Here is a 26,547-nt window from a genome sequence, read left to right on the forward strand (position 1 = left end):
TGCAAACATAATTTCATTTCGGTGTAATAAATGTTATAATAGGCTTGTACAAAATTCCGTAAGGGTCAAAATAATACAGTGTTCACTGCAGACTGGGAGAGTAATGCATGGCCTATACCTAAACAGAGCTTTGGCAAGTGTATACAGATATTGCTGAGGTAACATGGATAAATGGAGTTAAATTTGACTCTCATTTTTTCTTCCCAGGCAGAGCAGTTATTTTGCCCATTTCTGATAATTGCATTTTGCATGTCTGTAATTTTGCTGTTCGTGTGGATAGAAACCTCAAATGAATATAATGGCTTTGACTGGTGAGTTTCACTTTTTGTGTTTTCATTTGTGAAAGGGCTTTTTGGTCTAATAGCCACCTGGATCCTATTTGAGGTTGAGAAAAAGATCCAATGTCATAAGAGGGAAGGTGGGCAAAATTGTGCTTTCTACACCTGGTGGGTGGAGGCCTGCCCCTGGGGTGGGGTAAGGATGCTGAGCACCCTCACCTATTATACTTCCCATCCACCTGTGTTCAGTGGGACCAAATCTGATTCAGAGGGCAGTTTCTCTGTGCTTCCAGTGTCTCCAATACTTCTATTATGACTACTCTCTGACACCTGTTCCTCAGCCGTTTTGTCTGGATTACTGATGCTTATGCTGGTTGTCCTTCATTGTCTCTTTCACTGATCCCTGGTGTTTGTGCCTCATCTCCAGCCTCTGTAGGCATAGCCAGCAGATGAGAAGAGAAAGTCAGAAAGCCAAGTCGGAGGGGAGGCTGGGGGAAGGCCAATGGGGGGGGAAAAAAAGGAGATATATGTACTAATATATGTAATACTTTAAACAATAAAAAAAAAAGCCAAGTCTGGTGGCTGCAATCCTCCTATCTAATAAAAGAGTAATATGCAAATTAACCATCACTCTGCTACACCCACAAGCCACGCCCACCAGCCAATCAGGAGCAAATATGCAAATAAACCCAACCAAGATGGCTACGGCCACAGAAAGCAGGAGGGAGGCTTGGGTTTCCCTGGCAATGGAGGAAGCCAAACTTTCCGCCTGCCCTTGCTGGCCTAGGCCTCCACTCAAGGCTACAAAGTTTCAGTGATAGAAGATACATAAACCCAAACAGAAATGGCGGCAGCCACGGAGCTGGAAAGAGCAGGAGGCTAGGGTTTCCCCCGGCGATGGAGGAAGCCAAGCTTTCCGCACACCCTGGCCTGCCTTGGCCTCCACTTAAGGCTACAAAGTTTCAATTATAGAAGATACATAAATCCCAATAGAAATGGCTGCCGCCACGGAGCAAGCAGAAGGCTTGGCTCCGCTCCAGGCTACAAAGTTTCAATTGTAGAAGATAAATAAACCCCAGATACCAGGGCCTCCGCTTGGGTCGTCAGGGGGCGTGGCCAGCCTGCAAACCATCATGGCCCCTCACCCAGGCCGCCCCACACCCCAAGAGAACCCCCACCCTGACCCGGGACACCCTTCAGGGCAAACCAGCTGGCCCCCACCCATGCACCAGGCCTCTATCCTATCTAATAAAAGTGATATGCAGATTGACCATCACTCCAACACACAAGATGGCTGCCCCCATGTGGACACAAGATGGCCACCACAAGATAGCCAGCAAGGGAGGGCAGTTGGGAGGGACCAAGCCTGCAAGGGAGGGCAGTTGGGGACGATCAAGCCTGCAGGGGAGGGCAGTTAGGGGTGACCAAGCTGGCAGAGGAGGGAAGTTGGGGGCAACCAGGCCTGCTGGGAAAGGCAGTTGGGAGGGACCCAGGCCTGCAGGGGAGAGCAGTTGGGGGGGACCAGGCCTGCTGGGGAGGGCAGTTGGGGGGGACCCAGGCCTGCAGGGAAGGGCAGTTAGGGGTGACCAGGCCTGCTGGGGAGGGCAGTTGGGGGGGACCGGGCCTGCAGGGGAGGGCAGTTAGGGGCAAACAGGCTGGCAGGGGAGCAGTTAGGCATCAATCAGGCTGGCAGGGGAGTGGTTAGGGGGTGATCAGGCTGGCAGGCAGAAGCGGTTAGGAGCAATCAGGAAGGCAGGCAGGTGAGCAGTTGGGAGCCAGCAGTCCTGGATTGTGAGAGGGATGTCCGACTGCCCGTTTAGGCCCGATCCCACTGGGATAGGGCCTAAACGGGCAGTCGGACATCCCTTGAGGGGTCCCAGATTGGAGAGGGTGCAGGCTGGGCTGAGGGACACACACCCCCATGCACGAATTTTGTGCACCGGGCCTCTAGTCTTATATAATAAACGGCTAATATGCAAATTGTCCCCTTGACCAGGAGTTCGACCGGGAGTTCAACCAGGGAGTGGGGCCAGCTGGCCAACTGCCCACGGCCCCTCCCCCTGGCAGGCCCTGCTCCTGATTGCCGCCCTCCATCAGTGGCAGGGCTGGCCATCTGCCTGTGTCCCCTCCCCCTGGCCAGCCCTGCCCCCAATTGGCCCCTCCCACCCCAATTGGGGGCAAGGCCTACCAGCCAACTGCCAGCGGCCCTTCCCTCCAGCTGGCCCTATCGGCCCCAGTGCGGGGGCAGGCCGGCCGGACCCCACCCATGCACGAATTTGTGCACTGGGCCTCTAGTTAATCATAATAGCGGTTATGTACCACTTTTCAACTTTTGAAAACATACAACCACCCTTTGAAATAGGCATACCATTATTTTCCCCATTCTACAGACGTGGGACTGAGACACAGAGAGTTCCCAGAGATAGTGACAGGAGTTCAATACAAGCATTGGAGTTCCCTGAACAGCTTGTTACAGTACAATCTGCTGGCCTCACATTTAGCAAGTCTGGGGTGGCACCCAAGAATTGGGATTTCTAACATGTTACAGAATTCATTTCTTAGTTCTAATAATTTTTGGTAGAATTATTAAGATTTTCTATATGTATTATGTCATCTGCAAATAGTGACAGTTTTACCTCTTCCTTTCCAATTTGGATGCCTTTTATTTTGCTTTCTTGCCTAATTGCTCTCGCTAGGACTTCTAATATTATGTTGAATAAAAGTGACAAGAATGGGCATATTTGACTTGTTCATGATCTTATAGGAAAAGCTTTTACCTTTTCACCAGTGAGTATGCTGTTAGCTGAGGGTTTGCTTTTAGTTTCATTGAGATGTAATTGACATATAACATTATATAAATTTAAGGTGTACAACATGATGGTTTGATATATATATATATAAATTACAAAATGATTACCACAATGAGTTTAGTTAACATCACCTCACATAGCTCCAAATGTTTTTTCTTATAAATGATAACTTTTCAGATCTACTTTCTTAGCAACATTCAAATATACAATACAGTATTGTTAACTATAGACATCATGCTGTATATTATATCCCTATAACTTATTTATCTTATTACTGGAAGTTGTACCTTTTGACTGCCTTTGCTCAATTCTTAGACCCCAGACCCCTGGCTCTGGCAACCACTAATATGTTTCCAGTTTCTGTGAGTTCAGTTTCTTTAGATTTAAAGTCATTTAAGTGATATAGATATAAGTGATATCATACAGTATTTATCTTTCTCATCTGACCTATTTCACTTAGCATATTGCTCACAAGGTCCATCCATTTTGTTGCCAATAACAAGATTTCCTTCTTTCAATGACTGAATAATATTTCTTTCTATGTGTGTATATATTACATTTTTTAATTCATTCATCCATCAATGAACACTTAGGTTGTTTTTATGTTTTTGACTGTTGTAAATAAAGCTGCAATGAACCTGGAGGTACAGATATCTCTTCAGAATAGTGATTTCCTTTCCTTTATGTACATACTAGAGGCCTGATGCACGAAATTCATGCAAGAGTAGGCCTTCACATCCCCGGCAGCTGCCTCGGCCCTCGCAGCCGTGGCTTCGTCTGGAAGTTTGTTTGGAAGGTTGTCCAGACGGTCATTCTGCTGTTCTGCCTTTTGGTCGATTTGCATATTACACTTTTATTATTATAGATACCAAGAGAAACATTGATGTCCAATTAATTGCTTCCCATACCCACTCCAACTGGGAATGGAACCTGCAGCCTTTTGGTGTATAGGATGATGCTCCAACCAACTGTGCCACCTGGCCAGGGTTTTTGAGTTTATTCTTGTATACGATCTAAGAAGGTGGTCTAGGTTTCATTTTTATTGCATGTATTTGTGCAATTTTCACAACACCATTTAATGAATAGACAGTCTTTACCCCATTGTATGTCTTTGCCACCTTTGTCACATATTAATTGACTATGTAGGCATGGGTTTATTTCTTGGCTCTCTATTCTGTTCTACATGTCTGTTTTTATGCTGCTATTCTGCCGTTTTGATTACTATATCATTTTAGTATGCTAGTTGCATATCAAGTAAACTGATACCTCCAACTTCGTTCTTCTTTCTCAAGATTGCTGTGGCTACTAAGGGTCTTTTGTGGTTCTATGTAAATTTTTGGATTATTCTAGTTTTGTGAAATACCCTATTGGTGTTTTGATAGGGATTATGTTGAATATATATAGATTGAATATATGTATAGATTGTAGTACAGATATTTTAACTATGTTAATTCTTCCTATCCATGAGCATGGCATATACCTTCATTTATTTGTATATGTACAGATCTTTTACTTCCTTGGTTAAATTTATTTCTAGGTATTTTGTTGTTGTAAATGGGATTATTTTATTTTCAGATAAATTGGCATTAGTGTATAGAAACATTCCTAATTTTGTGTATTGATTTTGTATTCTGCAACTTTACTGAAATAATTAATTAGGTCAAATATCTCTTTGGTGAGATCATTAGGATTTTCTATATAAAAATTATGTAATCTGTAAATAGAGACAATTTTACTTCTTAATTTCCAATTATGATGCCTTTTATTTATTTTTCTTGCCTAATTGCTCTAGCTAGGACTTCTAGTACTATGTTGAAAAGAAGTGGTGAGAGTGTGTACCCTTGTCTTATTCCTGATTTAAAGGAAAATCTTTCAGACTTTCACCATTGAGTAAGATGTTAACAATGGGCTTGTAATATGTGGCTTTTCTTATGTTGAGGTATATTCCTCCTACACTCAATTTGTTGATAGTTTTGATTATGATTATGAAAGAACATTGAATTTTGTCCGCTGTTCTTTTTATATTTAAGATGATATATGGTTTTTATATACCATTCTATTAATGTGATATTATTACTAGATAAGGTCATGAGTTCACCATCCAGAGAGAAGCCAAAGTCTGAGCAACAGGTTTCCCAGAGATCATATGATTTATTTGTCAGGCAGCCAGATAAGGAGACTGGGGGCAAGGCTCAAATCAGCATCCCTTGGACAAAGGATAATATCAGGAAGGGCCTATATATATTAATTCTAACTCAAGGGCTCAAATTGGGTAGTCTTGGAACTGAGTCATTGAAGGTAAGTAATATGGAGGAAGGAAGAGATAACAAGGAAATTGCAGTTTGGTAGAATTTGTTTAATCAGGCCTTTGCCTGTCCAAGTTTGGTCTCTGCTATCTTCCTTGTTGATGGATCTCTTGATTCTTAATGGGCTCCTGGTGGTAAAAGTAGCATCTCTGCTACTTAAGTTCAGTGAATCTTGGTTCCTCTGTACTCTTTTTTGTGTTGTTGTTGTTTAATTAATTTTTTTTATTGATTTCAGAGAAGAAGGGAGAGGGAGAGAGAGATAGAAACATCAATGATGAGAGAAATCATCGATTGGCTGCCTCCTGCAGGCCCCCACCGGGGATCGAGCCCACAACCCAGGCATGTGTCCCTGGCTGGAATCGAACCTGGGACCCTTCATTCTGTAGGCAGACACTCTATCCACTTAAGCCAAACCAGCCAGGGCCTCCTCTGTACTCTTGAGGCTAGTTTAGGGTCAGTTAGCAGCCAACTGACCCTGCTCAAGCCTCAGAGAATGTTCTGATATGGCTTGATCTGATACTCTCTGGAGTGCTGTGAGGAGACCTGTTGTTATCTCTGAAAGACACTAAAAAATTAGAGGAAAAACTATTAGGGTCTGGTTTGAGTGTTATGACTTGGTTTCAATATATCACATTTACTATTTTGTATGTGTTGAGCCATCCTTATATCACAGGGATGAATCCCACTTGATGGTGTATGATCTTCTTTTTTTTTTCCTTCTGGTTTTTCTTTCTTCTTTTTGGTATATGTTCTTTTTAATGTGCTCTTGAATTTGTTTTGCTAGTATTATTTTGTGAATTTTTGCATCTATATTCATCAGGAATATCGCCCTGTAGTTTTCTTATAGTGTCCTTATTTGGCTTTGTATCAGGGTAATGCTGGCTTAGTAAAATGAATTTAGGAGTTTTCTCTCCTCTTTAATTTTTTGGAAGTGTTTGAGAAGGACTTTAAATAGTTGCCAAAATTCAGCACTGAAGCAATCTGGTCCTGGACTTTATTTTTGTTGGAAGATTTTGATTTCTGATTCAGTCTCCTTACTTGGTATTGGTCTACTCAGATTTTCTATTTGTTCATGATTCAGTCTGGGTAGGTGGTATGTTTCTAGGAAATTATCCATTTCTTTTAGGTTGTCCAGTTTGTGGCATATAGGTGTTCATAGAAGTCTCTATGAGCCTTTCTATTCTGTAGTATCAGTTGTAATGTCTCCTCTTTCATTTATAATTAATTATTTGGGCCCTCTTTCTTTATCTTTGTTAGTCTCAGAAAAAATATGTCATTTTGTTTATCTTTTCAAAGAACACTTAGTTGTATTGTTCTTTTCTGTTGTGTTTCTGTTCTCTCTTTCACTTATTTACCAAATGAATTGGTTCTTGAATGAAGGGAAGGCATTGAGGAAGGATCATGCAGAGAGCCAAAAGTGTATACTTTCAATTTTCCTCCTGGTTCCCCTCTCCTCCCGTCCCCCCCCCCCACCACCACCAAAACACACACACACACACACACACACACACACACACACACAACACAACATGCTGGCCATTGCCAGGTGGTTGTGCAATGGGAGAGAAGAAATACTTTGGGGAAAATTACTGGATACTGACTCTGAACTGACACAAATTTCTGGAGATATAGGGATTCACCAGTCAGAGTAGGGGCTTTTGGATAGTAGGAAATCAATAGAGTTTGGGCTTAGGCCCATTACTACAGTGGGCCTAGTGGGTCCCCAAACCCACCCTGTGGTTATTTCTCTAGTTCTGGAATGCATAGTTGGAACAAACATACTCAGCAGTAGGCAGAATTTCCATAGTGATACTCCATCATCAAATAGAGGTCGTATTTATAAGGCTGTGCTCCAGCAGGTCCTAAAGCCACAAGTAAGTTTCATGGGCAGTTTTCCATTGCTGGCAAAGCAAATGATCACAAACAGAGTGGCCTAAAATAATAGCTATTTATTTATTTATAACATATTTTTATTGATTTCAGAGAGGAACGGAGAGGGAGTGAGAGATAGAAACATCAATGATGAGAGAGAATCATTGATTGGCTGCCTCCTGTATGCCCCCTGCTAGGGATTGAGCCCATAACCTAGCATGTGCCTTAACTGGGAATCAAACTGTGACCTTCTGGTTCATAGATCAACGCTCAACCACTGAGCCATGCTGGCTGGGCAACAATACCCACTTATTATCTCACAGTCTTGTAGGTCCGAAGTCAAGCATGCTTGGCTGGATAATTGACTGCACCAGGCTGCAGTCAAGGTGCTGGCTGGACTGAACTTTTACTGTAAGCCAGTGGTGGGGAACCTTTTTTCTGTCAAGGGCCATTTGGATATTTATAGCATCATTCTTGGGCCATACAAAATTATCAATTTAAAAATCAGCCTGCTATGTTTGGTCAAACATTTAATTAACTCACCCTTAATGCCTTGGCAGGGCCAGACCAAATGATTTCGCAGGCCTTATATGGCCCGCAGGCTAGACGTTCCCCACCCCTACTGTAGGCTCTGAGCAAGAATCCACTTCCAGTTTCATTCAAGTTGTTGATCAAATCCAGTATGTTCTGGTGGTAGGGGTGAAATGCCTTTTTTGTAGTGCCTGTCAGATGGGAGTTGTTCTCAGCTTCTAGAGGCCAGTGCATTCATTCTTTAGCTTGTGGCCTTCTCCATCTTCAGAGCTGGCAATGGTGTGTGAAGTCCTCACACTTTAAATTCCTCTGATTTCTCCTTTCTCATCTCTTTGACTTCTTCTTCTGATTTTAAGAATTTAGGTGATTAACACTGCATTCACTCAGATAATCCAAGATAATCTCCCTATTTTAAAGTCAGCTGATTAGTAACCTTTATTATACCTATAAAGTTATTTTACCATCTAACGTAAAATCATCCCTGGTGTGACCCCAGAGGACAAAAAGTCTTAGGGGCCAGAATTCTGTCAATATAAATATATATATTTTAGTCATATATAAGGATATGCATATGGATTTTTCTTCCATTCCTCTACCATTGAAAATTGAATGTGTTAATAGTATTTAATCTTGTATAGTAATACTTATATTAAGGATATAAACATCACCCAACATTCACATATCAGAATAGATGTAACAATCTTAATTAGCCTTCTCTGGCAGCTTCTATGATAGAATAAGTTCTAATCTCTACAATAAAAGATTTTTTGAGTAATCCGAGACCAATAAAATACTTAACCATTTTAAAAGTTCTCAATCATTATCTTTTCAAATATTGCCTTTACCTTATTTTCTGTTTCCAGTGGCAATACAGGAATTCTGCATCCTCTTCTGGGGAGAAGATTGGTATGTTTTTGGTTGTATGAGACATAATTGCATCATGATAGAAAGTAAGGATAATTAATAGAGGTGTGTGTAGACACCAAGTTGACAAGATGGTCTGCAGTAGTGTACTATCTAGGTCAATTTAGCTAAACTGAAGCTATATTTCTCTGAGTTCCATTCTCAGTATAGGATTGGGTTAGGATTAGTCACAGGAGAAATTTGAATGAGATTTCAGAGTGGGGAGTCAATCAGAAGCCATTTTTTTGCACTCTGAAGATCAGTAATGGGCCCAGGCATTACAGCATCCCTTGTGCAATATCAGTATCTGGTAGTTTACGGAGTTGGCATGGAGCAGCACCTGGGTCCACATTCTCCCTGCTCCTGCCAGAGCTTCTTCAGCTTCTCCATGTCTTAGGCCAGGTAAGTATGCAGCTCAATGATGAAAGACACCAGGTTTTCCTGCAGGTCACCCTTATCATAAGGTTTGGAGACAGTGTATTATAACTTTGTTAAATTAACACTTGTTAAGTAGAACACAGGGTGCTGCATGGTGATTCCAATCAACCAAAATGGTGAGTGGTGGTTCAACAATAGACCAGAAGAGAAATTGAAATAGAGAAGTTTAACACTCATAGATATTAAAGGAAGTTCATAGCATGGGAGATCAGGGCAGAGTGCAGGCAGAGAGAGGCAGGACCTTGGGCACATGTCTTTATTGTGGTCCAGGGGTGTAGTGCTTCTGGGTTTTGGTAAGACACATTGGGGTCTGCCCTAGGCTCTGGGGAGCAGGGGATACTGATCATAAGTCATATCACGTACTTATATTTGCTTCTGACTGTGAGCTGCTATCTAGGCGTGCGCTTCCCTGAGAGAGGTAGTGTCAGTTTAAGGTCCCTGCAGGCTACTTGCCCAAGCAAAATGGTGGCCAAGGCAGCAAAACTAAAAGCAGCTTAGCTAAACTTTTGACACAGCGATAGATACAGGTTCCATGTTTTCTGTGTGCCCTCATGGGTTCCAGTCTGTCCTCATGTGTTTCAGTTTGTTCTTGTGCGTCTAGTTCCTTCTTATGGGTTTCATTTCTTAAATATATATCATGTTCAGTTTTCTTTCCCAACTGCTGGCCTCTATGATTCCTGGCAACTTTAGGCCAAATATCAGAACAGGTATAACAGCCTTACATAGAGCATTCTTTTGCAGCTTCTATAATAGCATAAAGCCTAATCCCATCAATATATTTATTTCTGAGTAATCCCAGACCAATACAATATTTTTAATCATTTTGGAAAAGTTCTGAGCCATTATCTTTTGAAATTTGATTTTACCCTATTTTCTATTGCCTCTATTAAAAAATTAAATCTTTATTGTTGAGAGTATTACAGATGTCCCTTTTTCCTCCCCAATTGCCCCCCTCTATCCAGTTTCCGCCCCACCCCAGGTCTTCAGCACCCTATTGTCTGTGTCCATAGGTAATGCATATATGCATATAAGATCTTTGGTTACTCTTTCCCTGCCCCCCCAACTCCCTACCCCTCTGAGATTCATCAGTCTGTTCCATGTTTCCATGCCTCTGGTTTTATTTATTCATCAGTTTATTTTGTTCATTAGATTCCTTGTTCATTATTTTGATTTTTAGATACAATTGTTGATAGATATGCATTTATTGCTATTTTATCGTTCCTATTTTTTATTATCTCTCTCCTCTTCCTCCCTCTCCTCCTCCTCCCCCTCCTCCTCCCCCTCCTCCTCCCCCTCCTCCTCCCACTCCTCCTCCCCCTTCCCCTTCTACTTCCCCTTCCTCTTCTTAAAGAATACCCTTTAACATTTCATGTAATACTGGTTTGGTGGTGATGAAATCCTTTAGCTTTTTCTTGTCTGTGAAGTTCTTTATCTGACTTTCAATTCTAAGTGACAGCTTTGCTGGGTAGAGTAATCTTGTCACTCCCTTCAGGCCTGCAAAGTTTCTGTTGAGAAATCAGCTAATAGTCATATGAGTGCTCCCTTGTAGGTAACTAACTGCTTTTTTCTTGCTGCTTTTAAGATTCTCTCTTTGTCTTTAACCCTTGGCATTTTAATTATGATGTGTTTTGATGTGGGCCTCTTTGGGTTCCTCTTGTTTGAGGTTCTCTGCACTTCTTGGACTTGTAAATCTATTTCTTTCACCAGATAGGGGAAGTTTTCTGTCATTATTTCTTCAAATAGGTTTTCAATATTTTGCTTTCTCTCTTCTTCTGGCACCTCCATAATGTGAATGTTGGTACCTTTGAAGTTGTCCCAGAGGCTCATTACACTATCTCCATATTTTTGGATTCTTTTTTTCTTTTTGCTCTTCTAATTGTTTTTGCTTCCTCATATTCCAAACCATTGATTTGATTCTCTACAGCCTCTACTATACTGTTGAATTCCTGTAAATTACTCTTTATTTCAGTTAGTATTTGCTTAATTTCTGACTGGTCCTTTTCCATGTCTTTGATGTTCTCACTAATTTCATTGAAATTTTCACTAAGATCCTTAAAATTCGAAGTCCCCTGAAGCTCTCATTAAGATCCTTTAGCAGCCTTGTAATCATTGTTTCCAATTCTATATCTAGTAGTTTGCTTGCTTCCATTTCATTTAGTTGTTTTTAGTTCTGCTCCATTTCTTCTGTTTGTTTGTTTGTTTGTTTTTTCATTTGTGACATGTTTCTTTTTCTCTACATTTTGGCTGCTTCCCTGTGTTTATTTCTATGTATTAGGTAGAGCTGCTGTGTCTCCTGGAATTGGTAGAGTGGTCTTGTGTAGTAGGTATCCTATAGGGCCAGGGGTGGGCAAACTTTTTGACTCGAGGGCCACAATGGGTTCTTAAACTGGACTGGAGGGCCGGAACAAAAGCATGGATGGAGTGTTTGTGTGAACTAATATAAATTCAAAGTAAAGGAGCGGAGGGGAGAGCAAGAGAACCCTCCGCTCTTTCGGCTCCGCGGGCCGGATAGAACAGCCGAACGGGCTGGATCCGGCCCGCAGGCCATAGTTTGCCCACGGCTGCTATAGGGCCCAGTGGCTCAGCCTCCCCAGTCACTTGAGCTGGGCACTCTAGGTGTGCTCCTGTATGGGCTGTGTGCCCAGTCTTATTGTAGTTGAGCCTTGATTGCTGTTGGCCTCATTGAGAGGACTGACCCCCCAGGCCAATTGGCTGTGAAGACCAGCTTCAACTACACTCCTGTGATGCATGCAGAACTTGCTTCATTGGGGCTTTGGTGCTCACTGAGTCTTCCCCTTGAGTTTCTTTTGTGGATGTGTAGAGTTGTAATCTGGTATGGTCTGAAGCTGTCCACTGGGTGCATTTGCTCTGGGGCCTTCCTGGAGGCCTCCTGACAGGAGCTATAGAGATATCTGCAGATGGCTGTTATTTGTATTGGGCTTGGAAGTGCCCAGGTGAGGCCAAGCTGTGAAGCAAGGCAGGCTGGTGCTAGGGCTGGGTTTGGGCCTCTTATTAATAACTATGGGGCATGCTGATACCAGCTGCTGCTTGTTTAAGAGATTTTAGGAAAATCTGAAGCCTGAGCCAGGTCAGGCTATTCATATGGAAAAGCTGCTGCAAACAGCTTGGGTGGGGCTGCAAGTTGGATGAGTCCAGGTCTCAGGGTGGAGAAAACAGTGTGAGCCAGGATGGTGGAAACTCAGATATGGCTGCCAATCAGCTGTAGGATCAGGGAGGTCCCAGCATTGGAACAATGACCCTGAGAGCACCTCTGTCTAGGAGAAAACTGCCCCTGAGTTCCTGCCCCAATGCCAGACAGTCCAGTTCTCTCTGTGTGTCTCTGGTTCCCCCAATGCTGTTGCCAAGTGCTGGAGCTCAGAGGGATAGAGTCAAGTAATTCCATGTGCCAGCCCTTTAAGGGGGACAGCCTGGGTCTCCGGCAGCCTCCCTGTCACTCAACCACAATCCCTGATGGTTTTTGCAGTCCAAAGTTATAGGCACTTCTCTTCCCAGCTCTGGGACTCTGGGCTAGGGTCTGGTGTGAGGCTGGGACCCCTTGCTTCTCAAAGGAGACCTCCACAGTGGAGATATCCCTCCTGATTAAAAACACGCTATAAGTGGGTGTTGAACCAGTCTGTTCCTTGCCTCCGCCCCTCCTACCAGTCTCAGTGTGCTTTCTTCTTTTCTTCTCTAGTTGTGTGGCTTCCATTCAGCCAGCTTTCAGGCAGTTCTGAATGATGGTAGTTCTGTATTTTAGTTGTAATTTTGATTTGATTGTGGGAGGCTGCGAGTACAGGTGTTTATCTATGCCACCATCTTGGTTCCTCTCTATTGCCACTATTTTTGAGACTTCTATTGTATGTATAATAGACCTTTTCTCTTTATTCCCTAGGTGTCTCAGATTTTCTTTTGTATTTTTCATGTTTTTTATGTGTCTCTGTTTCACTCTTGATTTTTTAACCTTTTTTTTTTTAAAACAAATTTTATTTGGCTTTGTCTTACCTGCTATTAAATCCATTCATTGAATTCTTAATAGTTGCTGCTGAATTTTCCTTTCTAAAATTCTTAATTGAGCCTATCTTTATTATTTCCTCACTGAAATTCTAACTTTGTCCCAGTCTAAACATTTAAAAAATTTTTATTGATTAATTTGAGAGGGGGGGGGGGGGAGAGAGAGAGAGAGAGAGAGAGAGAGAGAGAGAGAGAGAGAGAGAAACATTGACTTGTTTTTCCACTTATTTATGCATTCATTGGTTGCTTCTTGTATGTGTCCTGACAGGAGATCAAACCCATAATCTTGGTGTATCAGGATGATACTCTAAACAACTGAGCTACCCAGCCAGGGCCAGTCTAAACATTTTAAGGATAGTTATTTGGAAGTCTGTGTCACATACTTGGTTTGAAGCTAGGATTCATTCCCCCAAAGCAGTCTATTTCCAGTTTGTGCTTACTCGTAGGATGTAGCCCAGGAAGATCCCAAATCAAAGTATATGGTGTTTATCAGATTTTTCTTCTCTTTCCCTCCTACTGCTGCAAGATGCAAGAAGCCCTCCTCCCTGTATCTTGGCCACTTCTAGAGAAAATCACTCCAAATATCACGTTATAGCTTTGGACTTCCTCTCTGATTTGGATCTTGGTTCCATATTTGCTCACTGCCTGTTGGCTCTCTGATACCTTCATTTAGATTTAGAAAAACATATTGTTCAGTTTTTGTAGTTGTTTTCCTTAGCTAGAGAGATGTAGAGCAGATTTTTGATGGATTGACTGTTACTTCTCTTTATTCCCAAGTGTGTGTGGAGTAGACTTGTCTCCCCATTCCTTGTTATGTGAAGGTTCCCAATGCCTCACAACAACATATCTTTTTTTTCCCTCAGAGTTACTGTCAGCTGACAATTGGTACTGATATAGAGCATTGTGGTATGTAGGGTATGAATTGGGAGAAGATGCGGGACAGCTGCATCTTTTAGCTGTGGGAAGGAGGGAGAAGGTCCTATACAATTTCTTTAAACATAAGTGCAGAGAGTGTAGATTTAGATGAGGTGATTGCCCTAAGAAGGCTGTCTCAGTTGAATGAGAAGGCCTTCATCCAACAGGGGTGTGATCATGCTGCTAGAGGGAGGCCCAGAGCAGGGAGAAAACTCCTTGAACATATGTAGAGTGAGCCTATTGTACGGTCATCAGCAGCTGTGTGTTCACAGTTTAAGGAAGGGATAGCTAAGAAAGACTCTTTTTCAATCCTACTGATGTATATGCTTTCACTTAAACTCCTTTTCATTCTTCTCCCTTTGTTACCCCACCACTACCACTAAGAATGAGTACAGATGAAGTAGTAAAAGGGGAGATAAAAAGAGAGAAAAAAACAAAAACAGTTATTCCTTTGCCTGTAGTTCACAGCAGGTGGGTGAGCACTTAACCTGAGTTTGGTGAGCGAGTTTTGAGCTGAACTAAACTAATAATACTATTTCCATCTGATTGAATACACAAAACAAGATCTTTTAGATTGAAAAGAGTGAAAAAAAATCTAATGTGGCCAGAGAAATGCTTAGAAAGGAAGAGGCACTATTAAATGACAGCCCTTACTTTCCTTATCACTTGGAAAACAAAGTCAATATCACTACTTGCTTCAGCCATTTGATTATTTTTTTTGGCTGTACATAGACTGCTATCAGTTCATCTTTCATGGTCTTTTTCAAGGTACCTGTTTTATGGTTTTAATAATCACAGTGATTGTGTTAAAACACCCTATTTCTGTTACGTGGATGTGAGTACTTCCTTTATTTCTTTGAATAGCTGAGATATTTTTATTCTGTGCTTCTTTTCTGATGGTTCCATTAATAATATCGAGTTTGGTGCAAGTTCTCGACTTTAATCAGTTCATTTGTTCACATTCCTTCTACATCTTATTAGTCCTGGTTGTAGACTCATTTACAGACTACTCTCACCAGTGTTTTGATCTGGAATGGCTCTTGCTAGAATGGTTGCTCATCTGTTTCTTTCTTCTTGGTGTGTCTTATACCCCTGACCAAAGAGAATTTCCTTCTTTGTTTTGAAGTGGTTGTATGTTCACTAGTTTATATGTTATATCGTTAAAATATACTTCTCCAAGTTATATGGAGAGGAAGTAATTTCTGTTATCTTGAAATGAAGTCTCTAAATTTTTTGACATTTGATATCTAGACCAAGTATAACACTATTTTTCTTAGCAAATCATTAGTAGTTTTTCTCATAAATACCTTTGGGAAATAACACATCAGGGTTGTTTTAACAGCTCAAATCTCTTACACAGAATAGATCAATTAATGTGGTGGCTATGATTACAGTTAGGTAAAAAACATATAGTTGCATGGACAAGGAACCTGCCAAAGTGGAAAGTATTAAGATGGTGGCTATGGATGACTTTTTCTCTTTCGGCATTTCAGAATTTCTGTATTATTTCTTTCTAAAGAGGACATAATTTTTGAGTATATATTCTAAATAACATTAAAAAATCATACCACTTATACAGACCCCCATTAAAGTACCCAAAAGTACTATAGGACAAAGTTAAAACTCCTAACTAAATATCCCCAAAGCTCTTCACATATATGTTCCCCAAATGCTTCTCTTCTTATCTCCCTCAGTTTTCTTACGCCTCATCTAGTTTAGTCTTAGATGCTACTACTTTCTGCTGTATTTTAAGGATTGAAACACATTTTTGCAGGGTTGTTTATCTACTTACAGGATACTGGTACTTCTGGTCCATTCTTTTGCTGAGTTTATTTGGAATCTTGGTTGTCTACACTTCATTGCTGTTGGTGAGTAACCTTCCCCATTTCTCCCACTCCCTTTCTGAGTAGCCTCATGAGGTCTTCCTGTCTCTGGTATGGTGCACAGTGGTGCTGGGAGCCCTCAGAACCTAAGGTCACTCTTGTCTAAGTAGCATTGAGGTTTACATCAACTGCTTGAAATTTAGGAACAAAGGACTGATGGAGAAAAATGGACTTGTGCTATTAGAGGATGCATCTTATCACTTTGACCGTTTGAAAGGGTGACAGAACATCCTTTTTCTATTCCCCTATTTCATAAGCCCATTTTATGGTTCAGTCAATATTGTTATTTTAGGCACCCACAGTTTCACATTAACCTTTACATATTGAACTAACTCATTTCATTGCCCATCTCCTGAGAATCAGTGTTTTGGGGATTTACAAATTAGCTAGATTTTTAAACCTATTATAATGTGCAAATGCTAGTCTGCTAGTTCAGATGCGAATTACATGTTAGTGGAAGCTTATGGAGGACAACTGTAAGTGATTAGAGTAAGTGGGTTTGTTTCCCGCCAGACAACTGAAAAACCCTACCAGAGACAGTGGTCTTTTGCAGAGAGAGAGGATTTAGAGGAGGTAATACATATTCATACGTTTATACTCAGAAAGGTTCGATTGGATAATTTTGAGATTTAGGCATAAAGGGTAAGGGATATGAGAGAGGCAAAAGAAAGCACAGAGGATTTCCAATGTGGCAGAGTTTGGTGGAAAAGGGTAAGTTTCAAGAGTTCTCTGCACAAACTCCAGTTAGCTCAACTCGTCCCAGCTAGTGTCCTCCAGTTTTTGCTGGTCTTGGCAGAGGGACTGGAGAAGACCTTCCTGTGTGTGTGTTTCTTTTTTTCTCTGTAATATATTTAAAAAATTTGGGTAGTGTCCAATTTATCAGTGTCTGGTTTCAGTCCAGTCTAATTTGGTCTCCATGTAAGACACAAAGTACTTTGTTAGTGTCTGTTTCAGTCCTCGCTTTTCTTTAAATATTCTTCAATCTTGAGGGGTGGGGTGACACAGGTATAGTGCTGTCTCTGTAAATTAACTCAAAGATTACATTAATCACCAATCTGAATTAAGGGAAGACCTAGTTTTAAGCTGATTAATATGATTGGTGTGTTGTTTCACACGTTTAGGAAATTGGAGTTTTTCAGTACCCATTCGGGCATCTACTTCTTTCTCTGATTTCATGATTTCTTGTCACTACTGATTTACTCTCTGATATAAAAGAGCTCAACCCCCAAATAAAGTGCCATTTGCATTTATTTTTTCTCTTAAGAAAATTTATTAATCATGATGTGAGTGATAAGTACTAAGTATACAGAGGTCAACAAAACATAAGCATTTTCTGTTTTCATACAGAGCACTTCAAAGAGATAGGTATGAAATGTAAACTTACTATATATAGTCCCTTAATTCAATGAATTTGGAATTTAATAGGGCATCTTAGTCATAAAAAAGTAACTTAACAAAGGCAGAGCATTATAATTGTCATTAGAGATACCTAAATACAGTTCTGCATGGATTCTGAGAAGGAAGAGGTGACATCTGCCAAGAGGATTAAGTAAAGCTTCTTGGAAGAGTGGGCACTGGAGTGGGATCTTGAGGGATATTGGATTTGGATGTGGGTATAGGGGGATGGAGAAGAACATTCCAGGCTGAGGGAACATCATGACAAAGTTGGCAGCATAGGAAAATATGGGGTGTGACAATATAAGAGGGAAAGGTCAGTTCTGTTATCATGAAGGGCATAGTGAAGAATAATATTTGAACATGGCTAAAGACATAGGCTTGTGACAGCTTTTGGAAGACCTGAAAGGTAGTTCTAAGACATTTGGCACAAATCAGAATTCTAAAATAATTCTAGAAGTTGTGGTGTAGAGGTTGACTATATGCAATAGAACCAGTTAGACATTTTTTTCTTTTTTGTTTTGTTAATCCTCACCTGAGAATATTTTTCCATTGATTTTTATAGTGAGTGGAAGGGAGGGAGAGAGAGGGGGGGAAGAGATACAGAGAGAGAGAGAGAGAGAGAGAGAGAGAGAGAGAGGGCGCACATTGATTGGTTGCTTCCCACACATGCCCAAATGAGCTGGGGGTCGAGCCTACAACCCAGGTGTATGCCCTTGACCAGGAATTGCACCCACAGTTCTTTGGTGCACAGGGTCATGCTCTAACCACTTTGCAACACAAGCCAGGGCTAGACACTTTCTTTATAATGGAAAAATGCTGAAGAATAATGTGGTCTGGGCCAGACTCTGGCCATTGAATTGTACTGCTTTCATACACAATAAATGTGAAATGCTGTTGTTAGCTTCTAAGGTGGGAATAAGTTCTACTATGGAATAATGAATATATTTTAACCAACCCTACTCCACCCTACCTTTTATGGATACATGCAATGCATACAACAGTGAACAAAGAGGGAGCCCTAGGTTCTATTTTCAGTTCTGTGTTTGGGTTGCTTTGTAACTTTGGTCAAGTCATATAACTTCTGAGACTCAGTTTCTTCTGTTTGAAATGAGAATGATAATATTTAATATAATGGTATTTTATAGGGCTGGGTAAAGAAGAAATGAAATCATATACATAAAATTATTTTGATAAAAAGGTAAGTGTCATATATATTCCAACTCTTGTAACATCCTAAGTATCTGAAGTCTCCAGTTTTCAGTTTCTATCCCTACACTAACTTGGTGACTGACTAGATTTACACTGAAATCTAAGATTTATTGACTAAACTAGAGGCCTGATGCATGAAGATTCGTGCAAGAATGGGCTTTCCTTCCCCTGGCTGCTGGCACTTCCTTCACTCTGGCCGGTGCAGCCTTTCTGCTCTGGCCCGGAGCCGCCTTTCTGCCTTCCCATGCTGCCCAGAGGCCCAGAGCAGCTGGGGTGGTACAGAACACCATGGCGACGACACAAGTGTCCTGCCCCACCCCTGGCTGCTTGGTGCCTGCGTATGCAAATTAACCCGCTGGCTTTGTTGGGTTAATTTGCATACTCCTGATTGGCTGGTGGGCATTGCAAAGGAACTGTCAATTAGCATGCTACTTTTTTATTAGGTAGATGCCAGTGCTAATAACAGTGGTTAAAAGTTGTTATAATGACACTGGTTGATCAAGAAAGCTTTTCAATGATGCTGGAAGAGCTGGCCTCTGACCTCTGTTCTCTCACAAGTGGGTCTGAGTAATACCGGGATTAAGGTCTATCCTAGGGGTAAGAAATTGGTTGGAACTCAGGAAGGATATCAGTGTGGTGGTTTATTATGAATTCCAGAAAAAAATAATTAATTCTTCCTGGGGGTGCTGGTAAGAGTTATGAATAAGAGGTGACATGTGAACTGGTTTGAGAGGTCAGTAGCCTGGGGAGGGAGAGCTTTTCAGGCAGAGGGGCAGCATGGCAAGCACCCAGGGTTTGAACAGTGCAGGTATAGCAAGAAGTGAATGTAGTGAAAAGGCATTTGAATACAGAACAGTGCTGTGGGCCCCGACTTGGTGATTTCAAAATAACCTCCTTTTTTGTACTCTTCTTTTTCAGATACTTGGATTTTTGTTGATTCGGGAAGGGTATGAACCATACCTGTACTGGTGTCATAAGGTAGGCCATCAGAATCTTCATAGAAACCTTAGACCAGGACTGAATGTGCTTCTTGGCACTCAGTGTTAAGTACAGAGTTGTGCTTTCTTCATTGTTCCCCTTAGAAAGAAGATATTTACTTACTCTGTTTTAATTGAACTCATGAAATTCTAACAGATGTCACTGATTTTACTGAAGGATCTGAACCCAAACTTTATTTTTCTCACCACTCCTTATTAAATTCACTCTGTGACTGTTCTTCTATCCCAATAAAATCTTAGGCAAGCTCCATTACTTTCCTAGTCCTATATAGTGACAAGAACATTCTTATGCCAGTCATTAAAAATTCAGTTCATTGTAATGTCCCAGACTCCAACTTTATAAGACTTACCCCCTCCCCAGTGGTAGAAGCCTCCACTGGTGGAGACAGCATGATGGTACTATTACCTCTCTTTCACCAAAGGAGGGTCAGGGGTACAGGAGACAGGATAAAAGAACACGGTCTCACCAGGAAGGGCAAGAAGATCATCTGGGATTGATCCATCAGAACCAGGTAAATGCATAGTTGTTGGCTCTTTACCCCATGGCCTTTTTCTATGTGTATTTTCAGAGACCCTTCTGCTGAGAACCTTGACTACAACTCTTTTGGTGGAGCCATTGCCTGTCTTCCTATATCCCCTGAAATTTGTCTGGTGAGGTCCCTTCATTTAGAGTTTTTAAAATGGCCACCAGTATGGCTTCTCTCAAAGGATCCCTAGACAGCAGGCATCTTTGCTCCTCCCCACCCCCTTTTGTGATAATGTAGGTCATTTCCATCATAACCATTATTTTGTTCTGCCATGTGTTTGAGAAGCTCCATCTATAGCCTTTGCTTTTTCTAAACTGTTTCAGGCATGGGTTCGATACATTTCCTGAAATCAGGAGCATGTCAAAATCTCTGAGTGGTCTTCTTACATTGACTATTACTCTAATGAGACATATTAACTGGAAATATAAATTTAAGAGTGATTAGAATGGAGAATGACATCAGAGGAATGGTGACATGAGAGATTCCCATGGTGTCTCCCCTAGAAGTTACAACAGTCTGTACAGCTGTATCTCAACAAAGGGTTCCCTGCTTAATGCACAAATACATCTGAGAGAGTCATTCATTAAAACATCTAAGGTGCGCAAATAACAACTGATGAAATAGAAGCAGTAAAAAAAAACAACCCCCCCCACACACACACACAACACACACACACACAAAAGAAAACACACAAAAACTCCCAGCAAACAAAAGCCCTGGTCCAAGCGGCTTCACAGGGGAGTTTTACCAAACATTCCAAGAAGAACTAATACCTATACTTCTCAAACTATTTTAAAAAATCCAAGAGGAAGGAATACTTCCAAGCTCTTTTTATGAGGCCAGCATTATCCTAATTCCAAAACCAGATAAAGACACTACAAAGAAAGTAATTATAGGCTAATATCCCTGGTGAACATAGATGCTAAAATCCTCAACAAAATATTAGCAAATCTGACCCAGCAATATATTAAAAAGATCATACACCACAAACAAGTGGGATTTATTCCAGGGATGCAAGGCTGGTACAATATTCACAAGTCAATAAACGTGATACATCACATTAACAACTTGAAAGACAAAAATCACATGATCATATCAAATAGATGCAGAAAATCATTTCACAAAATCCAAAAATGTAAAAAAATACATTTTTATTGATTTCAGAGAGGAAGGGAGAGGTAGAGAGAGATAGAAACATCAATGATGAGAGAAAATCATTGGTTGCCTCTGGCACATTCCCTACTGGGGATCAAGCCTAACACCAGGGCATGTGCTCTTGACTGGAATCAAACCTGGGACACTTCAGTCCGCAGGCTGATGCTCTATCCAATGTTGGCCCCTGCTAGGGCCAACACCCATTTTTAATAAAAACTCTCAGCAAAGTGGGAATTAGAGGGATCATATCTCAACATTATTAAGACCATATATGACAAACCTACAGCCAACGTCATACTCAGTGGGCAAAAACTAAAACTTTTCCCCCTAAGAGCAAGAAACAGACAGGGATGTCCACTTTCACCACCCTTACTCAACATAGTACTAGAAGTCCTAGCCACAGCGATAAGACAAGAAGAAGAAATAAAAGGCATTCAAATTGGAAAGGAGGAAATAAAACTGTCATTATTCGCAGATGACATGATATTGTACATAGAAAACCTTAAAGACTCCATTAGAAAACTACTGGATTTAATAAATGAATTTGGCAGTGTAGCAGGATACAAAATTAACACCCAGAAATCTATGGCATTTTTATACACCAATAATGAATTCTCAGAAAGAGAAACTAAACAAGTAATCCTATTTACCATTGCAACAAAAAAATTAAGATACTTAGGAAAAAACTTAACCATAGTCACAGTTGCCCATTCCACAATGGAGGAGAAATTGTTATTATAGGTCATATTTGTTCATTCACTGGGCTGTATTTTCAGACATATGCTGAAGCAATATCTTCCGTGATACAGCTCCTAGGGCAGTGGAAACTAAAGAGAAAATAAACAAGTGGGACTACATCAAAATAAAAAGCTTCTGCACAGGAAAAGAAAGCATCAACAAGACAAGAAAGCCCACTGCTTGGGAGAGCATATTTGCCAATGTTATCTCTGATAAGGGTTTAATCTCCACAATTTATAGGGAACTCATACAACTTAACAAAAGGAAGATAAGCAATCCAATCAAAAAATGGGCAATGGATCTAAAAAGATAATTTTCAAAAGAGGACATACAGAAGGCTAAGAGACATATGAAAACATGCTCAAAGTCACTAATCATCCATGCGGTACCATCTCACACCTGTCAGAATGGCTATCATCAACAAATGACAAGTGCTGGCGAGGATGCAGAGAAAAAGGAACCCTGCACTGCTGGTGGGAATGCAGAATGGTGCAGCCACTGTGGAGAACAGTATGAAGTTGCCTCAAAAAAACTAAAAATGGAACTCCCATTTGACCTAGTGATCCCACTTCTAGGAATATATCCCAAGAAATTAGAAAGACCAATCAGAAAGAATATATGCACCCCTATGTTCATAGTGGCACAATTCACCATAGCTAAGATTTGGAAACAGCCTAAGTGCCCATCAGCAGATGAGTGGATTAAAAAAACGGTAGTACATATACACAATGGAATACTACACTGCTGTAAAAAGGAAGGAACTCCTACCATTTGCAACAGCATGGATGGACCTGGAGAGCATTATGCTAAGTGAACTAAGTCAGTTGGAGAAAGATAAATATCACATGATCTCACTCATGTGAAATATAATGAACAACATAAACTGATGAACAAAAACAGATCCAGAGACAGAGAAGCATCAATTAGACCGGCAAACCTCGGAAGGCAGGGGAGGGTGGGGGGAAGAGGGAGAGATCAACCAAAGGACTTGTATGCATGCATATAAGCACAACCAATGGACACAGACACTAGGGGAGTGAGGGGATGAGTGAAGGGGTGGGGGGACATGGGGGATAAGGACACATATGTAATACCTTAATCGATAAGGAAAATAAAAAAATACAGAAAACTTTTCTCAATAAATGTTTGGATACTGCCTTTTATATAACACCAACTTCATTAAGCATAGGCTACTGTTGAGCCAAGGTTTCAGATATAGAACCAATTTGAGATGCATAATACCTGGATTCTGATAAACTGAATTCAGAAGCTCTAGTAGGTATACTCATTCAATACATTTTCACACCAATGAAGGACTAGACTTATCAGACATGGGAGGAGAGACTGCTTCTGTTGGCAAGGGAGATTTTGTTGGGGTTGAAGTTTTAGTTTTAGTGTACTCAGAATAAATCTGGAAGGACATGGTTAGCATCAGGCCTGTAACACATTCCCCTTTTACCTCATGCTCAAAGAAGAATGAATGACTTAAATCCAAACTCCTTGTAAACATGCTAATAACCCAACCTCCTGGGAAACACTTATAAAGATGTTTATTAGCCAAAGATAATAATGAGAATCATTATCTATGAAAATATCTAGCAGGATATAACCTGGTATATCTGGGTTCCCTATTGTAAAGAAACCTGGAATTTCTAGATTTGTAGGGTTGGAGACATGGCTAGCTGGAGTTGTATATGACCATATATGACAAACCTACAGCCATAGGTTTGTCATAACCACAAAGGCTCCTTCTGTGAAGCAGTGTTTCCACATACTTTGCCCAAAACACACCACACATTTTAACTTCAAAACCAGCATGTATCCTAGTACAGGAGAGAAAAGAACTTTTTATGAATATCTACATTTGGCAGGATAAGGTTTCTCGAAGGGAAACTGTTTTGTCTGTATCTTATTTATAATTGCCTGCATTTAAATCACTAGTTAAGGCTGGTGTTGAGTAAGGTCACAGAATCCCATGAGACTCATGTATGTCTGATTGACAGTTAAATATTTGTGTTGTGATGCATTTGGTTTGCTAATAGGTTAAGATTTTTTTCATCTATGTACACAGGAGAGATAGGCCTATACATTCGTATGTCACTTAACAACAGGAACGCATTCTGAGAAATTCATTCTTTGGTGATTTTGTGATTGTTGCAACATCATAGAGTGTACCTAGTCAATCCTAAATATTATAGCCTATTGCTCCTAGGCTACAAACCTGTACAGCATGTTACTGTACTGAATACTGTAGGTAATATTAGCGTATCTACACACAACTAAACATAGAAAAGATACTGTGCTTTTCTACCATTGGAGGGCAGTAGGTTTGTTTACACCGGCATCAACACAAATACTAATGCATTGCACAATGACATTACGATGGCTATGATGTAGCTAGGCAATAGAAAATTTTCAGCACCATTATAATCTTATTAGAGGCCCGATGCACGAAATTCATGCAAGAGTAGGCCTTCCTTCCCCTGGCTTCCCTTCGGCCGCCGGCAGGCACCTGGGATCCGGGCTTCCCTCGCAACCCCGGCTTCGTCAGAAAGGACATCCGGTATAATTAGCATATTATGGTTTTATTATTATAGATTATTATAGATGGGACCACCATTGTATATGGGTTTGTTATTGACCAAAGCATTATTGTGGCACATGACTACTTTTTATTTTCTTATAATGTCCTTGTTGAGTTTAGGTATTAATGCTTTGTTGGCTTCAAAGAGAAGTTAGAAAGTGCTGCATCTCTGTTCTCTGGAAGAGTTTGTTAAAGATTGGAAATGTTTCTTCCTTAAGTACTAGAGGTGGACAAAAGTAGGTTTACAGTTGTTCTGAGGGAAAAAGACATGCAGGTTATGATTATTACAGTAGCTTTATTAACTCTGTGTTTCCCATACCACAACTGTTAACCTACTTTTGCCCAAGCCTATATTTGGTAAAATTAAACATTTATGCTGGCAAGGCTTGGAGTTATTTTGTGAGAGGTTTAATTATGGTCTCAATTACTTTAATAGGTATACAGATTATAGAAATGAAGGAATTAAGCACTCTCTAGAAAGTAGGACAAATGTAGAAAGATTACATTTCAAGGGGAAGAAGTTAAAGTTATATCAGCTTGGTCTTAACATTTTCTATGAGGTGTATGGTGTTCTTGCAGGCAGATTCTTTTCATCTGCTCAAGAAGTATTTATTGAAAGCTTACTATGTGCTAGACATTCTGCAAGGCAGGGAGGATATAATCATAAATGTTTCACTTGATCTCATGAAGCTTACAGACTGTTGGGGAAAACATACAAAGAAAAGGTAATCACAAAATATTATTTACTTGTGACTATATTGAGTTGAATAAAAAAATTAGTGAATATCTGTAATGGCCATTGTTGAGACTGAGTGCGAGATGCCAGGCAATGCTGTGTGCCCAGCTGAGTTGGAGGTGATAATTAGTAAAGGCATCAGACCACGTAACTGTGTGATTTGTTTCCAGCCATGCTACACAACGAAGACTTGGGAGCTAAGAAGGTAAACGATTGGTTCCATACTAGGGAGTTGCAGGATGGTCAGGTTAAAATAATGAGGAAAGAACGCCCCTGCCATTGTGGGGACACACATACAATTCCCAAGGACAAATCTGACCCAAGCCTAGTGCCTGGAAGTGAGATTTTGTTTTGTTTTGTTTTGTTTCTGCAGATCCTGGTTATGCTAGCGATTTTGATATGCACGTTTTTTCTGTCAGTTTTATGCATTTACTGGAAAGACAGGTGGCTGACACTTGGGCTCTCACTGAAGGTAAGCATCATCCTGTCGGTCGAGCACTGTTTGTCCAATGTGGTCAGCCTGACGTTTGGCTTTCTCCCAGGTCTTTGCTCCCTATGTGCATCTGACCATGATAACCGTGATGGTTCTCCTTTCCTGGCCTGTCGCCTACTACTTGATCCATTTGGAACAAGAAGGTATGTCCTGGCTTTAGCTTACATACTCTACTCAGCCAAACACAAGTGTGGTAGATAGCCACCACTATGCGGCTTTGAAATTCATTTAGCTTATTACTCAGGCATGCTCCTTGTGGTCAAACTCATAACCCCATGTGGCCTGTCAGAACATTTTCCTGATCAAACAGGCCTTCTAAAGAGGGATTCTCCTGGGAAAGTAAGAATGATCGCCATGATGTTACACAGTGACTGTCTGGAAATGGAAAGAGGTTGGGGGCAGGGTAGAGGCCATTTGAATTTTATTTGACAGAGTGATAGTACTAGGCACAGTTCCTTTATATTGTATTCAAATGTTACTAGTTTCAACTAATGAACTTCTTTGAGGTCCAGATATGCCTGGTTACGCTCTAGTAATGCAAAGCAGGCCCCTGTGAGTCCCTGTCGTACCTGGGAGCTTGGAGCAGAAGCATAAACATCTCCCTCTGCCTCTGGTTTGCTCTCCATCCTTTGCCCTAATGTCATAGAAACAAAAAAGAATCAGAGCTATACATTAAATTGTTTTGAGAATGGAGTTATCTCTCAGCACCCTTCCTGAGGAACCAGTAGCATCTTCTTTTTTATGTATCTCTGTTTACTATTG

General features: G+C 40.8%; 1 protein-coding gene across 1 annotated transcript in view; it reads left to right on the forward strand.

Moving 5' to 3' along the window:
• The window catches only part of GDPD4 (glycerophosphodiester phosphodiesterase domain containing 4), a gene marked incomplete at both ends in the record, with an annotated part of 150,580 nt that overhangs the window by 49,182 nt on the left and 74,851 nt on the right, over positions 1–26,547 (forward strand). Inside the window, 5 exons of the mRNA XM_080640620.1 lie at positions 208–311; positions 15,839–15,932; positions 19,473–19,532; positions 25,666–25,764; positions 25,835–25,928. Of these exons, the coding sequence (XP_080496746.1) occupies positions 208–311; positions 15,839–15,932; positions 19,473–19,532; positions 25,666–25,764; positions 25,835–25,928 (451 nt within the window). The remainder of the gene's footprint in view (positions 1–207; positions 312–15,838; positions 15,933–19,472; positions 19,533–25,665; positions 25,765–25,834; positions 25,929–26,547) is intronic.

This window comes from Plecotus auritus (genome assembly GCF_963455305.1).
Source record: "Plecotus auritus genome assembly, chromosome: 9".
NCBI lineage: Eukaryota > Metazoa > Chordata > Mammalia > Chiroptera > Vespertilionidae > Plecotus > Plecotus auritus.